We start from the raw sequence: 16,852 nt of genomic DNA, 5'->3' as shown, positions 1-16,852 counted from the left end.
GCAGCCATTTCATGCCCCTTATCATTTTGGTTGCCCTTCTCTACACGTTATCCAGTGCAGCTAACAAAATGGTGCCAATTTTAGTACTGGTTGTTGGGGCAGGAGCACCTGGGAATCACTCAAGTTAGGCATTTGGATCTGCGGTTGGGGTAAGATATCTTCAGTGGGTGTGTCAGTTTTGAAATTTTGGATTGCTGGAGGGAACAGGTTTTTTTTCAGCAGAGAACTTAGTCTTGCGATAGAGCGCAAGACTGACAGCTTCTCTTGTGTATTGGTTATTGGGAAAACAACAAAAATTCTGCATTAAAAAATGGAGCAGGGGAATGGGAGGCAGCACAATAATTATTTGCATAGAGCACCAAAAAAGCTAGCACTAGCCCTGCATCCAGAAGTTGGGTTGCTCTTCGGCCTCAGCATCAGGGAAGATATATGTTGAGCATTGAGGGAAGGTGTAGAAGCATTGGCATTGATTTGTGTCAGTGTGCTGTGTCAAGCATGAGAATGGATTGATTTTGCTGAGATACCCCCAAAGTGACTCCACAATGAGGAGAGCTCATCCTCCAGGATACCTGGGGTGTTCTCCATGGTCTCCATTGGCCCTGGTGCCAGACATTGATCCTCCTCTTGGTTCCAGAGAGGATGTGGCACTCCTCCTGCCTCTCAGTCGATGTTGGCATTGTCAATATTCAAGGAGGAGTTGGAGAGACGAATGCAGCTTGCCATGGAGAAGGCGCTATAGAGCCTCAGTGTGGGAGCACTGAGGATGGTGCCACCTTTTCTCAAGCTGCTACTTGACTCCTTGCAGAGGCTTGTCAGTGCACTCCTGACACCAGCATCTGTGTCTGTTCCCACCATGGTGTCAATGCTCAGAGAGGCATCGGAGTCTGTGCCATCACAAACAGCAGAAGATCAGACCACATCACACCTATCCTCAAATACCTACACTGGTTTACCCATCCCTCAGAGAATACAGTACAAGACTCTAACCATCATCCACAAAATTCTACACAATGGCAAAACCAACTGGCTAACTACCGCCCTTCACCTCCACACTTCCACACGGACTCTGCGATCCTCAAACTCTGGCCTGCTACAAACACCGTCCCCAAAAACCACCCAATGGATATCAACAAGGGAACAAACACTATCAATTGCTGGTCCCACCCTATGGAACAAACTCCCCACAGATCTAAGAACAGATCCATCCACCCAATCGTTCCAGAAAAATCTCAAGACATGGCTATTCCGCAAAGCCTTCCCAACTACAAACATGAACGAACCGCAAACCAGGCCCTAACCCCTGCAGTCAGGGAAAACACCACCTTCAACTACCCACCTGTAAATTACTATGCTACATGATCTATGCATCATTTCACTCATGTTACTGATACTGATATACCCTATACCAAAAGCTAGTTTTTGTTTATTACTCTTACTATTATTATTTTGAATCATGTTACTGTTATAATATCACGTTACTGTTTCCAAATCGTTCCCTGTACTAAACAAAAGGAAATGCTTGACTTCCTGCACCACGATGTGATATTTTAATCGAACACCGGTATATAAAAACAAACAAATAAATAAACAAACAAATAAATCTGTCCCGATGCTTGTCCAGGATTCCTCGGAGGAAGATGCTCCCCCAGAGAACCAGGGGGCCTTGGGGTCCAGGCCCCACTGGCCAGTCCCCTGCTTTTTGAAGACCAAGCATCTTGGGATCCCTCTCCTGCTAGTCACAGTGGGAAGGAATCTATTTATTCCTTGAAATGTAGAGGCTCTGATAGTGTTTCGGTTGAACAAGGCATTGTAAGGTCTACCCTTTGATCTCTCTCATCCACTGGAGTACCTTTCCTTCGCACGGTTTGTTCGGTAGATGGCAGAGTCCATCTCCTTTAATTTGGAGATTGAGGAAGATACCTGACACAAAATCCTGGATATCCTCCAATTTGTGGGGCCTCCTCAGGAGATAATGGCTGTTCCAGTATATGAAATCTTTAAGGAGTTATTGTTTGAGAATGAGAGAAAATCCCTTCACATTGGCTCCCATCCATAGAAAGATGGATGCTGTATATCTCGTCCAAAAGACTCGCAGATTTGACAAGTGGCAGCTCCCACACCAGTCTATGGTGGTCCAATCTGCTCTCAAGAAGGCCAAGCATTCGGTACCCTTGGAGAGGGATCCTAAGACCATGGACACCCTTGGGAGAAAGATTTCCAGAGTGCTATGTTTATTGTCCGCATAGCGGCCTACTTGCTGTTCATGAGCCACTATGTGTAGGATATTCAGAAGCAGATGCAGGAGGTGGCCATGCAACTTCTTCAGAATCAGCAAGACACCCTCTGAGTGTGGAAAACATGGGGTTCGATTGACTTATGATGTTTTTGAAGTGGCATCAAGAGTCTTTGCCATAGGGATTGGTGCCTGCAGATTCACCTGTCTGCAGGCCTCTGATCTCCATCCTGAGGTGCAGGAGCAACTTGATGATATGCCATACACCAGACAGAATCTCTTTGAGGATTGAATGAAGGATGCGGTGGTGCAGATTCATGATCACTGTGCAACGTTCCAGCAGCTCTCCATGACCACTCCAGACCCGGTTTCCTCATCCAGGAAATACCCGAGATCTGGACAGAGGAAGTCTTTCTTGTTCCCAAGGAGGCACTATCCTCTGCCCTCTTGATGCCCTCTTGCAGCCATCTCAGGCAGCAGAGGGCATCTAAGTCCTAGAAGGCTATAATGCTCCGCTGACTGTGATAGCCAGGCTAAGATCTGCATCTTCTTACTTCCCAAGTCCTCCAAGCCACACCAACTTCCTATTCCTCCTAGGCACATGCACATGACCATTATTTAAAGGGCCCAAGGCAGGAAAGTCCCATGGCGCACCAGGATGATGCCACCTAGCCAGGACATTTAAACTTTGGCATTACTGCAGCTAGGTGCCTCAGTAACAGGTTCTTTTGCTTGATGGTGTGTGTTGCTACTCATTCATGCATTCCTCATCTCAGTACCTGCCTGCCTTGTCCAGTATCAGCCTGCCTACTCCTTGCCTCAACCTGGTCCCCTGACTTTGTCCCAGTTCCTGGCTTAGTTCCAGTCCATTCTTGACCTTGCCTTTGTTCTCCTGGACCCTCTGTCTGATCTCTCGTTGCCTACCTGGATACTTATGCCACCTGATTTCTGCCTGCCTCAACACCTTGCCTGGATACTGACCTTCCTCTGCCTGCCTTGACCCCTTGCCTGGATGATGACGCCACCTGATCTCCACCTTCCTCAACCCAATGCCTGGATATTGATGCTGATTGACCTCTGCCAGCCTCAATCCTTGGCCTGGCTACCAACTCAGTCTGAACACTGCTTGCCTGATCCATGGATGGGTCTTCTTGCTGTGGACGTTCACCTAAGTCCTACCAGCCTCTGAAACCAAGGTCTCAACCTGTGGCAGAAGAGGCTGTTAAACGTGTTAGTCCCAGTAATAGTATGTCCTCCTGCTGTCAGTGTGGACACAGCCCATGCTTACGAGCTGGGTAATAAAAACCATGCCACAGCTCAAGGACTCACACTCTGTGACAATGGCATCCCAGCCAACTCCAGGGACAGGGTTTTGACTGGATCGTAGAGAGCATATCTAAAATACAGATTAATAAGGAATTTTTAATTCTAATAAGTGCTTGAAATAATTGAGGTAAAATGTTATAAAGTTTCACGCATGATGCATAATGGCTGTTGCAAACTACTTAGAAAGCCATTGTAAGGTGCAGAATACGGCATTATTTATCAATAAGAATACAGCTAGTAGGTCTCAGACTTGCATGCCTACAGTCCACCCATATTAAACTTGTGCCCACCCAAAAAAATCAGTTTTGGCTACACCACTGCTGAGAACTTTTTCTGATTATCAATCTTTTAGAAAACAACTGAAAACTTGACTTTTATTTGATGATGTTGTTATTTATTTTTGTTATTTTGTGTATTGTTTTGTTTTAATATAATGATGTATTGTTAGAAATTTTTGATCACCGCTTAGCACAGATTTCCCTGCTATAGGTGGTATAGAAAAACCTATAAATAAGTAAATAAACCCCCAGAATCCTCTTAATTAAACACTGAAGCAAAGAATTCTGTTAAGTTTGCCAGTCATGGGACCTACCCGCAATCAGCATCACGTACCCCCACCATATCCTGGCTCTTGACGCGACCTGGAAGCTACCACATTTCTCTCCTGCGGCAGGATGCCACTAGAATCCCGGCTCGGCTGGAATGCCGCCATCAGGCTCCTTGCGCACCACCCACTCCTAGGGCACATGCATGCACATCCACACACAATATCTAAGCCCCTTGGCAGGAAACTGCTTGAGATGCGCTCTGATGACGTCAAGCCCCAGAGCCATTTAAACACTGTGGGAACTGTCACTCGGCGCCTCAGTAACGGGTCACCTGCCTAAGAAGCTGGGTATGTTGCTCCTGATTGTCCTGCATTCCTGATTGTACCTTGCCTTTCTCAGCCTTACCTCAACCAGCCTTCCCTTGCCCAGTCTGCCTCGTCCAGCCTCTCCTTACCCAGCCCATCTTATCCAGCTTTGTCTCCTTGTTCCAGTCTTGTCCAGTATCTCTCATGGGTCTTCATCCATCCTTAGCCTAACCTTCTGGTATTGACCTCCTGCATTGGACCTGACCACAACTGCCTGCTGCATGGACCTGACCTCTTGCATTGGAACTTATTATGTTTGCCTGCTGCCTATCCTGACCTGGGCATACCTCTGAACGTTTGCTCACTCCATCACCCTAGGGACCAATCTTAAGTCCTTCTGGTCGTGGAGCAGGCAGCTGGTAGAGGCGAAGCTCCAATCTGTCCCACATCAGGGTGTATTCCCCATGTTGCGCGGAGTGGTGGACCCCTGGCCCGAGACGAGGTTGGTGCCACCTATAGGAAAGGGGCTCCTATTGGCCCTCATCAGGAGGCGGATGCAGGCGAAAGAGACGCAACGGACTTTCACCTAAACCAGCCCTCATTCCCTGTGGGTTGAGCCCTTGGGTGCTGGGGCCAGCAGGACTTAGGAGCGGTCTCTGGACGAAGGCGATCTTGGAAGCAGAAGGCAGAAGCGAGGTCGGACGTACCAGAGGTCGGGGCCGGCAGTTAGCAGGAGGGATGGTGAGTTAGCAAGTGGTCAAGCAGGCAGCAGACAACACAGAATCCAGGGACGAGCCGAGTCGAGAACCAGAAGAATCAAGCCGAAGGGACGAGTAGTTGGAGCAGGAACGGGAAGACATGGAGCAGGGCCAGGAACACATGGAGCAGGATCTAACAGTACCCCCCTCCTCTACGCCCCCTCCTAGAAGTTCTGGGTTTCTCAGGATGCGTGTTATGGAAGTGTTGGAGCAACGTTTTATCTAAAATGTTGGAGGCGAGCTCCCACGTATTCTCGTCAGGGCTGAAACCCTCCTAAGAGATTAGATATTCCCATCTTTTGTGGCAACACCGTATGTCCAGTATCTCCTTCACTTGATATGTTTGATCCTCCACGGAGGCAAGATCCTGGGGTTCTGGGAGGTCGTGTCGCAGCCAAGATAAAACCAGAGGTTTAAGGAGGGACATGTAGAAGATGTTGTGAATCTTTAGAGAGGATGGAAAGGTCCGATTTAGCAGGGGGCTAGCCTCATTGAAGGTACCTGGAGGTGGATGAGGCGGGTGCTGAGCTATACTCTGTTCCCTGGGTTAAAAAGGGGGGCCGGACATTGGTGTTTGTTGGCTGTCCTCTTTGCTTCTTCTGCCGCCTCCCGGAGGTTTTCCTGGGTGCGATTCCATAGGGCCCGAATTTCCTGGGCGGTGAACTGGGCCACTGGAGAAGGCAACTGGAGAAGGCAACGTCTATGGGAGGCAACTGGTGCCAGTTGCCTCCCATAGACTATCAGGAATGGTGAGGAGCCCGTAGCTGAGTTGGTGTGCGAATTATGGGAGAACTTGGCCCAGGCAAGGAGGGTGGACCAATTGTCCTGCCGGTTGTTCACGAATGAATGAAGAAAGGTCTTTAAGGTTCGGTTAGTACGTTTGGGTTGGCCATTGCCTTGAGGATGATAGGCCATGGTGAAGTCAAGTTGGATGCAGAACTTCCTGCACAAAAGTTAGCAGTGAACAGAATGCAAGAGGCAATGTGCTGTGGGAGTCCGTGGAGACGGAAGGTGTTGAATGAAGAGTTTGGCCAGTTCAGGGGCCAAGGGAAGTCTAGGAAGTGCGGTGAACTGGACTATCTTTCAAAATTGGTCGACGACGACCCAGATGACGCAGTGGCCATTAGAAGGAGGCAGGTCCACCACGAAGTCTGTAGAGAGGTGGGTCCATGGTTCCTGAGGGGCTGGTAGCGGCTGGAGAAGACCCTGCTGGGGTTTTTTGCCGGGCGCAGATCGGGCAGGAGTCCACATAGGCTTTGACGTCCCTTCTAATGATGGCATTCAAAACCCGGTAGTCTATACAGGGCTGATGAGACCCATCCTTCTTGGCCACGAAGAAGAAGCCGGCTCCAGCTGGAGAGGTGGAGGGCCGAATAAAGCCCCTTTCCAAGTTCTCCCGGATGTATCCGGACATGGCCTTGGTCTCGGTAAGCGACAAAGGGTAGACTTGCCCCGGGGGGGGGGTGTTACATTGTTCCTGGAAGCAAGTCTATGGTGCAGTCGAAGGGGCGGTTTTTGGGAAGGGTCTCCACCTTCTCCTTGGAGAATACATCCGCGTAGTCTGCGTACTAAGAAGGTAATGCCAGCGGGGCAGTCGCCACGGTAAGGCCGGAATGCTGCACCTTGCGAAGACAAGTGGCATGGCAGCGAGGACCCCAGGAGGCGAGCTGCAGGATCCTCCAGTCAATATAGGGAGAGTGCCTGTTGTAACCATGGCAGTCTCAGCACTACCAAATGGATCGCCCTCTCGAGGAGAAAAAAGGAGAGCTCCTCTTCATGAAGGATGCCAGAACGCAGCTGTACTGGGGGGGGGGGGGGGGGAGTGTGACCTGGGTTATCCAACCGGATAATGGTTCCCCCTGGATGGAGGAGATTATTAATGGTGGAGTCATGGGCAAAGTGGCCAGCGCTAGCTGGCCGACCATGTCCGTCAGGATGAAATTGCCCCGGCTCCTGAGTCGATCAGTGCCAGGGTGGTGCAGGTGCCACAGGGTAGGATAAAGGTCACGGGCACTGTGCATTGGGAAGTAGAGTTGGCAGAGCCCAGGGTCATCTCTCCATTGACGCCCAGGTTCGAAAGTTTTCCAGTCTCTCTAGACACTGCACCAGGATGTGCCCCTTTCCTGCGCTGTAGAAGCAGAGGCCCAAGGTGAGTCTCCGCTGCTTCTCCTCTGGTGAGAGGTGGCTCCGGCCAAGCTGCATGGGCTCTTCCAGACAAGACTGGGACAGCATGGGGCGAGAGAAAGATGGCGCCAGAGCTACGGGCCTGCAGGGAGGCTTGACCTTGTGGAGGTGTTGCTGGAGACATTGGTCTATCCATCTCGAGATGTCGATGAGAGCCTCCAAGTTGTCCGGGAGTTCACGGGCGGCCAGTTCGTCCTTGATCCTTGATGATAATCCTTTGAGGAAAATGCTCCTTAGGCTATCCTCCTGCCAGCCTAGTTCAGAGGCCAGGGTGTGGAACTTGACCGCATATTCTGCCAAGGTTCTGGAACCCTAGCAGAGGTGAAGTAGATCCGACGCAGTGGTCGTTTGTCAACCCGGCTCATCAAAGACCTGCTTGAATACATGTACAAAGTGTTGTAGGTCCTGTAACACCGGATCTCCCCGCTCCTACAAGGGCGAAGCCCAGGCCAGGCCTTGCCATCCAAAAGCGAGAGGATGAACATCATCTTGATGGTGTCATTGGCAAACTGGACAGGTTGTAGAGAAAAATGCATAAAGCAGTAGTTTAGGAAACCACGACACTGCCGGGGGTCCCTAGCATAGCGTGGCAGTGCTGGAAGGTGAAGAGCAGCGGTCGAGGTAGAAGGAATCAGCACCACTGGAGCACTGATGGCAGAGGAGGACAGTGCATTGAGACAGGAGGCCAGGCGCTCAACAGTGGCCGCCAGCATGTCCAAACATTGTTGCTGCTGCTGCAACCTCTATGCTGGTGTGAAGGAAATAAAACAGGACCGATATCTTGGAAAGCAAAATTTTATTCCAAATAGTCCAGGTTATAAATCACAATGCCTGACTCTGGATGAGTTTCACCTTTCGGCTGTGATAGGGGCTCATTTGTCTGGATTATGCAAATGTGTTAACCTTCACAGTTGCATTGAGATATCAATATCTTTTCCTTTTCCCTTCAATATACCCGCTAGGGGGCCCGGCCGTGTCGGCGTCAGGTGCAGCGCGTTTGGAGGCAGGCTGCGGTGGCGGGAGCTGGCGACGGGGGCCGGCGAAGGATGAGGCAGGCGTGCGTCCTCAGCATCCCGGGTTAAGGAGACTCAGCCGCGTGGGACCGCAGCCAGGGTGCCTAACACCCCAGCTATTTATGTAGGCCTCGTTAGGTTCTCCTATGAGACTACATCAAGTACATCATAGCAACAAGGGCTCAATCTCACATCGCTCATCACAAATTAATTTACTCTTTCTGTGATGGCTTTATCTTTCCTGAGTGCCCCTTTAACGCCTTGATCCTCTAACTGTTAGGATCGTAGACCCTTGGGCCGGCTGAGACAACAGGTGTAGAGCTGTGGAACCCCACAGTAGGCGTTGCAGCCGGGAGGTGGCGCTGAGGAGAGACTTCGAAGAGGGCTTCACCACTGAAAGCCCGAGGTCCCCCCAGGAGGAGCCCGTAGGGACCCGGGCCTCTTGGTCTTAGGTGGATCCTATGCGACCAAGGATCAGACGAGCAGCCTGCCAAGGTAATCCAACAAAGAGCTGGTGACCAGGAGGTCAGGAGAGACTTCACCCTTGGAAACCCGTGGTTCCCCCGGGAGGAGCCCGTGAGGACCCGAGCCACTGGGGCTTAGGAGAAACCTCCGGGCGGGTGAAGAACAGGTACCTGCGGCAGTGGAGCGGGACGAAGCCGAAGTCCAGAAACAAGCCAAGGTCGGGAGCCAAAAGTCAGATGTTGGATGCCAAAACCAGGGACGGAAGCTGAAGCCAGAGTCGAAGAATGAAGCAAGGTCAGAAGCCAGGAATCAGACATCGGGAACAAGCAGGAACCGGGAAGCAGGGAGCACAACTAGCTACTCCGAAGAGTTAACCTCGTTGCAAGGCGAGGGTTAGCTGTGACTGCCGGGTTTAAATAACCCGACAGTGTCTGACATCATCAGGAGGTTGTCTTCAGTTTTCCTGCGCTGGCCCCTTTAAATCTAGAGCCCCTGTGCGCATGCGCGCGTGCCTAGGGGGAGGGGCCAGCAGCGAATCGTTGTCGGCATCTCCCTCGCAGGGAGGACGCCGCAGTAGGCCGCGTCTCGGGCCTGGACGACCGGAGGGGAGCTCCCGCGGCTGGGGCGGGCCGCGTGGTGAGTGGGGATCCCGGGGCATGGCCCGGGATCGCAACACTAACAGTCCAACTAACTCCCTCACAGGTGCCCAGCACCCCAGCTGTTTATGTAGGCCTCGTTATGTTCGCCTATGAGGCTGCATCAAGTACACCATAGCAACAAGGGCTCACTTCACATTGCTCATCACAAATTCATTTAGTCTTTCTGTGATGGCTTTATTTTTCCTGAGTGCCCCTCTAACGCCTTGATCTTCTAACAGGCCAACTGACTCCCTCACAGGCGTCCTGCTTTGTCTATATTTAAAAACAATGTTATTATGCGTTTTTGCCCCTATGGCTAGCTTCTTTTCAAATTCTCTTTTAGCTCACTTTATTAATGTTTTACATCTAACTTGACAATGCTTATGTTTTTTCCTGTTTTCTTCAGATGGATTTTTTTTTCAAGTTTTTGAAAGAAGTTCTATTGGCTAAAATAGCATATTTCACCTCAGCTATTAACTACCCTGGTAGCCATTTGGCCTTCCTTCTACTTTTTTTTGATGCATAGAATGCATCTGTACTGGACTTCCATGAAGGTATTTTTAAAAAGGGACTAAATCTGATGTAAACCTTTAGATGGTAACTTTCAAATGGGCACTCAGGCGCACATGTACACGTGCGCGTTGGTGTGCACCCAGAGATGCGGCAGTTTTATAACATACACGTACATATGTGCATATGTTATAAAATAGCCTAGGTGTGCGTATATGTGCACCTAATTTTGCAAGCGGGTGCGTACAACTGCATAAAATCAGATTTGAGCCACGCAAGCGGAGGAATGTTATAACAGGCATGTGTCCATGCCATGACTAGTTTGTTCAGTTCATCTACCAGTTCGCCCAGTCTAGAGTTAGGTCCTCCAAACCCCCCTGGCTCTTCAGCCTGCACTCCCCCTAGTTACTCCAGATCCCTTAAACCCTTCAGGGATGCCTATATATTTTTCTTTTTTTAAGTTACACTTCCTCCATATCAGAAGTAAACTTATGTGGCACTGGACCTAGGGCATGTGCTCAGGCGCTTAGGTAGCTGCGTGCACATCTCTTGGCCATGTCCCAAAATTCCCATGCCCCTCCCACACCACAGCCCTTTTTTTTTCTGATGCAAGATGAGTGTATTTTGGCACATGTGCACACATCCCCCCGCTTTATAAAATTGAGTGGACATATGCATGTGCTAGAAGCACGCCATTTCCTGATTTTGGTGGCGCATCTCTTTTAAAATTCACCTCTTAATCTTTTTAGCTGCACCTTTCATTTTTTTTTTATTATTTTCCCCATTTTATCAAAGACTACCTTTTGAAAATTTAATGCTAGAGCTGTAAATTTACTTAAAGTCCTCTGTCCAGTCATTAAGTCAAATTCATTCACACTACTGTTGTTGAGCAGCCCTACCACCATTACCTCTTCTACCAAATCCTGCATTCCACTAAGGATTAGGTCTAAAATGGCTCTTTCTCTCATTAGTTCCCGGACTAGCTGCTCCATGAAGAAGTCATTTATTTCATCTAGAAACAGTCAATAATGGGGTAATTGAAATCTCTCACTATTACTATGCTTCCAAATTTGTTAGCTTTCCTAATCTCTGTTGGCATTTCATCATTTGTCTATTCAGTTTGGCCAGGTGGATGATAGTATTCCCCCACTGCTATACTCTTCCCTATGACACATGGAATTTTCACTTATAGATTCTACTGTACATTTAGTCTCCTGCAGGTTCTTTATCCTGTTGGACTCTGTGCCATCCCTAACATAAAGCACCATCCCTCCACCAAGTTAATATACCCTATCATTTTGATATAATTTGTACCCTGGTATAGCATTGTCCCATTGGTTATCCTCATTTCACCAGGTCTCAGAAATACCAATTATGTCTACCTCTTTATTCAGTGCTATACATTCCAACTCTCCCATCTTACCTTTTAAATTTCTGTCATTAGCATACAGACATGTCAAGAAATAGTAGGAAGGAATGAGAGAGATAAAAAGAAATTAGGAAGAGTGATGGAAAATCTAAAGTGTGGAAGGAGAGAAAGAGAAGGTCACTCAAAGTTTTATGGTACATATAGTGGAAGACATCACTGGGCAGGTGATGATAATGCTTACCTATAGGTAGGTATTAACTATAAGGTAAGCAAAATGAATTGGGAATATTTGATAGTGCAAACAGAGCAGGTCTGTGACAATCTTAAACACCATTAACTTGCTGATTGCACCCTCCTGCAAGTAATGAGTATAATAGCACCTAGCTGGTGATTTTTTATATTTTCATGTGTACTAGAAAACAATGAATGAAAACCTCCATCCTACTATTACCAGGATGAGCAAACCCCCCTAATTTCCCAGGTTTGTCGATGAGCCCAGGAGAGTGAGCACTGCTGCTGCTGCTGCTGCCACCTCTACTAGTGAGTGTCTGACAGGCCAAGGAACAATGAAAAAGGTCCAGGAAATCTGGTCAAATGCCAAAGGGTTCCTTGATTGAAAAGAGTTTGGGAACAGTCAAGTCTTCTGGGCTGTATTGGGATGATTTCTATCATATATGTTTTGTCTTTTAACTCAGAAGTTGGAAGAACAAAAGAAATGGTTGGATGAAGAAGTGGAGAAGGTCCTTCATCAGCGTCGAGTGTTAAATGAGCTGGAGGAAGATCTAAAGAAAAGAGAGACAGCCATGGCAAAAAGGGAAGCTTTGCTAAAGGAGAAAAGTCACCTAGAAATCAAGAAACTTCGGTCAAGCCAGGTACTATTGCACACTGTCAAATAGAGGAATCTTTCCTCCATGCAGAATTATTTCCAGGATATGAGTATGATTAAACGATATATTCAAACTCCTTTGATCAATGGAAAATCAGATTTTTGAGTTTGAAAATGATTTGGAAAGGAGTACGTGAACGGAACATCAATCCTTGGATCACAAACACGGATTCATTGATTCTGGTTCTGGTTTGCAATGAGATGCAAAGAAAAATCTCATTCTTATGGTTTTTTGGCTTTCTAGCTTTCTGTATGTGTTCATCCCCCATCTCTACTATTTCAGAGGAGCAGTCAGTAACAGTTTCTATGCTGGGAGGCAGTAGAGATATAGAGAGAACTAGAGACACAGCAAGGCAAAAAAATAGCAAAAGGCAGTGAGAAATGACAATGAAGACAAAAACAATTCAAACAGTATTAGATAAAAGAAAAACGAGAGAGAGAGAGGTGCTGAAGGGGGAAGAATAGACCTTAGAAAACCAGTCTTGTACATATATAATCACAGTGTGCTTACACTGGGAGTGACTCAGTCCTCTCCTAGACAGACTTTGACTTTTTATTTTTTCCTGTTGGAAATCATTAGGGTCCTGCTGGTATTGTATGTGCAGCAACAGAAGAGAAGACAGCTACAGTAGTAAGTGTGTATTAGTAGTTCCATATAGTTTACATAGATAGTTACTGCCGGCATTCTGTTGTTTGAGAGCTTCACAGACAAAGAGGGTGACTAATGATTCTGACTTTTTGTTTCTGTCCCCAACATTGGGGTCCATGTTCAAAAGGGTTTGTCTTACTAAGTTAGGACAACAAAAGGTACAAAATAACCCACACTTATATGAATCACAAAGGAGCACAGTGGGACAAAAATAATTCACTACATATCATTCTAGAGCAATTGTATCATTGAAGTTTGTGCTAGATCCTGTCACATGATAGCATTTCTGTACATCAATGTAATCATTCACCACAAGTAGATTTTCTTTCATATTTGTACATGTGCCAATTACACTCTTGCACAAAAATCTTCATATGTGAAAACTTCATAAACTTTATACAGATATGTGCCAAATGCCAAGCTTTTCTTAAGAGTGCACAGATCCAAAATGTCTCCTTCTATTTTTTGGTAAACCAAAGTGTGATGGTGCGAAACATCCATAAATTCAAATTCATAAGGATCTTGACGCTAGCATTTCAACCAACAAAATTGTTTGCTTTATGGGATTTTAAAATCCAAGGCAGCTTAAACACGCACTGTGCCTGTGTGATCACCACCTCTCATTAGTAGGGAAGAGAATATGAAAATGCTATTATATAACAGTCTCCAATGGTGAGAAAAACAGCCAGTTCTGATAGGTCAAAAATAACCAAAAAATAGAATTAGCTGAAAAAGTGCGAAACCTTGGAGTAATAATTGATACGGAACTAAGTATAAAGTAAGGGAAAGTTACGCTAAACGTATGACTCTTAGAAGACTAAACCACTTGCTAACACCAACAAACTTCCGATCAGTGTTACAAGCTTTAATTTTTGCAAGCACTGACTATTGTAATGCCCTTCTACTGGGTTCACCATACACCACGATTAGACCACTCCAGATACTACAAAACATGGCTGCAAGAATTCTGACTGGTAAAAGTAAAAGAGACCATATCACCGAAACCCTAGTTGAACTACACTGGTTACCCATTGAGCAAAGAATACAGTACAAAACACTATGCACCATACATAAATAAATACATGGCGAAAAAGCAGAATGGCTGAACACAGCCCTTCGCGTACACGTCCCTCACAGGAACCTGAGATCAGCAAACAAAGCACCACTAACTATTCCCTCAGTCAAAACAGCAAGATTAACCCAAGTGAGAGAAAGGGCACTATCCTTAGCAGAACCCATATTATGGAACACCATGCCTTTAGAAATCAGATTGCAAAGAGACATCAAAACATTCAGAAAAAATTAAAAAAAACATGGCTATTTAAGCAAGCGTATCACAAAGAAAATGGAAAGTAGAATCCAGAGAAGTGTAGGATGCGGTCAGTAGGACACCTACACACATCACCTTACTCAATATGTGTGTATTTTATTTTATATTTCCGTTTCACCACCAAAGGATAAGATATAACAATTAATTCAATTTATAGCTGATAAAGTTAAAAATGGACATGTTTTATCACACCCAACAATTAGTATTTATTATGAAACTATCTTACCGTACCTTGATGGCACCTGTTTAAGTTGACATAATTTAATACAGTCAGCAACATTAATTTATATGCCTTATTGTGAACCGTTGTGACGGCATCTAGCTTAACGACGGTATAGAAAAGGCTTTAAATAAATAAATAAATAAATAACCGATAGGAGCATACTCGAGAAAAACATGTTTATAAAAATACTGTCAAATCTAAATCATTGTTGAGTCCAGACAGAGAAATTGTCTCAGGTGCCCCACTCGCACATGCAAGGGGGGGTATTTTGTAATAAATGCACGGCAATGTGATTAAGCCATCCTCAGTTCCCTCCCAGTCCGCTCCAATAAAGGAGATTATCTGACTAACATTAATACTTATCTGAGTATATTCAGCGGCATTGCTGTGCCACTGAATATCCCATGTAAGTTAGCCGGATAAGTTTTATCTGGCTAACTTACATAGCCAGATATATTTTAATATTGGCCCTACTGTGTAGCTTTGAACTATAATTTCACTGATTTAATTTTTTCAGCTATGGACCAGGTACTTGCTTACAGACAGGGTGGTGATAATGATAGGATGTTGACTAAATGTGAACAGCAAAGGATATATAGCCTTCAGACTGTTTCTCTGTCTGGACTCACTCATGATTTAGATTTGATGGTCTTTTTATAAAAATGTTTTGCTTAATTATGTTGCTATTGGTTAATTTTTGACCTATCAGAATAGGCTATTTTTTCCACCATTGGAGACTGTTACATAATGACATTTTTCGTATTCTCTTCCCTACTAATGAGAGGTGGTGATCGCCCTGACACAGTGTGCTTTTAAGCCGCTTTGGATTTTCCATTTAAGAGCCCCATGAAGTAGATAATTTTGTTTGTCAAAACTCTAGTGCCAGAACCCTTATGAATTTCAGTCTATGGACTGCTGTGGCAATTTTGCACCATCACACTTTGGTTTGCCAAAAATAGAAGGAGATGTTTAGGGTTTATGCACTCATAAGATGAATTTGGCATTTGGTATATATCTGTATACAGTTTATGAAGTTTTCACATATGAAGAGTTTTATGTGAGTGTAATTGACACCACATGCATATATATGAAAGAAAAAGACTTCATGTGGTGAATGATTAGATTGTTGTGCAGAAAATCTGACATTAAATCACAGTGGTAATAGCTAGCACAAACGTCAATGTCACCACTTTTCTAGAATGATATACATAGTGAATTATTTCTGTCCCACTGTGCTCCTTTGTAAGTTGGGACTTCACCAGACAAACCCTGGGGATTTAAAGTTTCCTAGGACAAGCAGGATGGTAGTCCTCACATGTGGGTGATATCATCCGATGGAGCCCGGCACGGAAAACTTTTGTCAAAGTTTCTAGAAACTTTGGCCAGTAGACTGAGCATGCCCAGCCTGCTACTATCCATGCATCCACGCGAGATCCCCCTTCAATCTCTTCTTTTTTCGCTGTGGCAGTTGCCTCGCGGTCCGTGGAGCTCCAACCTTTTCAAATTTTTTCCTCAGTTTTTGAGTTTCCCAGAACCTCATCGGGTTCCCCTTCTCAGTCAGTGCCCCCTTGGTACGGTAGGTCCTTTTTTGGCCTTCTTTTTCCAACTTGTGGTCGATTCCCAACTCTCCATCCCACGGTGTCCGTCGGTAATCGATTGCATACCGGGTGTTTTTCAAGGCATCGACCGGTTTTTGTCAGTGCCCACAGACCATGTCCATCACAGATCCGCATGAAGTTTGCATCCTCTTCCTGGGGGCCTCACACGATGTCCGTGGGTGCCATCTATGCGATCAGATGACACCCAAAGGGCATTGGGTGCGCCTCAACAAAATGGAGAAACTTTTTGGGACCCTGAAATCCTCCACACCTGCGTCAGCCTCTTAGACGCCCAAGGATCGTGGAGAACCATCTCAGTTTGTCCCTCATGCAATCCCTCTAGCCAGCATCCCCCAAGGATCAGGGAAAAGGAGATTGATCCTCAGTGGTCTCTCCACTCCCCCAGACCTCGGGGTCATTGACTTCCTCAGTGCCGGGGAAGACCGGTCCGAGCACCGATCACCATCTCGACACGTTCCGGTTCCGAAGCCGCCACCAAAGCAGCACCAGCCATCAGAGGCCCCATCCTCCACTGCCCCTGGTAGCCCGAGGCGTTCTCCACTGTTATCGATGCCAGGTGCCGTGCCACCTCAGGGACTCGAGGATGAGCCAGCAACACCTCCATCCTCCTCCATCAGTCCTGACCACTCAGGACTTCCAGGAGGAGTTGGACCGCGGGGTGCAATCGGCGCTGCTTAGAAGACGTTGCAGAGCATTGAGCTGCTGGCTCCACGGCCCCCATTACCGGTACCCCGAGCCTACGCCATCGGTGTTAGCACCTCCGCTAGAGCATCTGGACGTCCTTCTTGGCATTTTA

General features: G+C 46.8%; 1 protein-coding gene across 4 annotated transcripts in view; it reads left to right on the top strand.

Moving 5' to 3' along the window:
* The window catches only part of KIF27 (kinesin family member 27), a 342,610-nt gene that overhangs the window by 177,584 nt on the left and 148,174 nt on the right, over positions 1-16,852 (top strand). For 3 of the 4 annotated variants that reach the window (XM_029616875.1, XM_029616868.1, XM_029616894.1), the window contains exons 13-14: positions 12,045-12,221; positions 12,816-12,866. In XM_029616875.1, coding sequence (XP_029472735.1) covers positions 12,045-12,221; positions 12,816-12,866 — 228 coding nt within the window. The remainder of the gene's footprint in view (positions 1-12,044; positions 12,222-12,815; positions 12,867-16,852) is intronic. The other variant, XM_029616884.1, reaches the window with a different exon arrangement.

This window comes from Rhinatrema bivittatum, chromosome 1 (genome assembly GCF_901001135.1).
Source record: "Rhinatrema bivittatum chromosome 1, aRhiBiv1.1, whole genome shotgun sequence".
NCBI lineage: Eukaryota > Metazoa > Chordata > Amphibia > Gymnophiona > Rhinatrematidae > Rhinatrema > Rhinatrema bivittatum.
The sequence above is the reverse complement of the archived record's forward strand: the minus strand, read 5'-3'. Positions and strand labels throughout refer to the sequence as shown.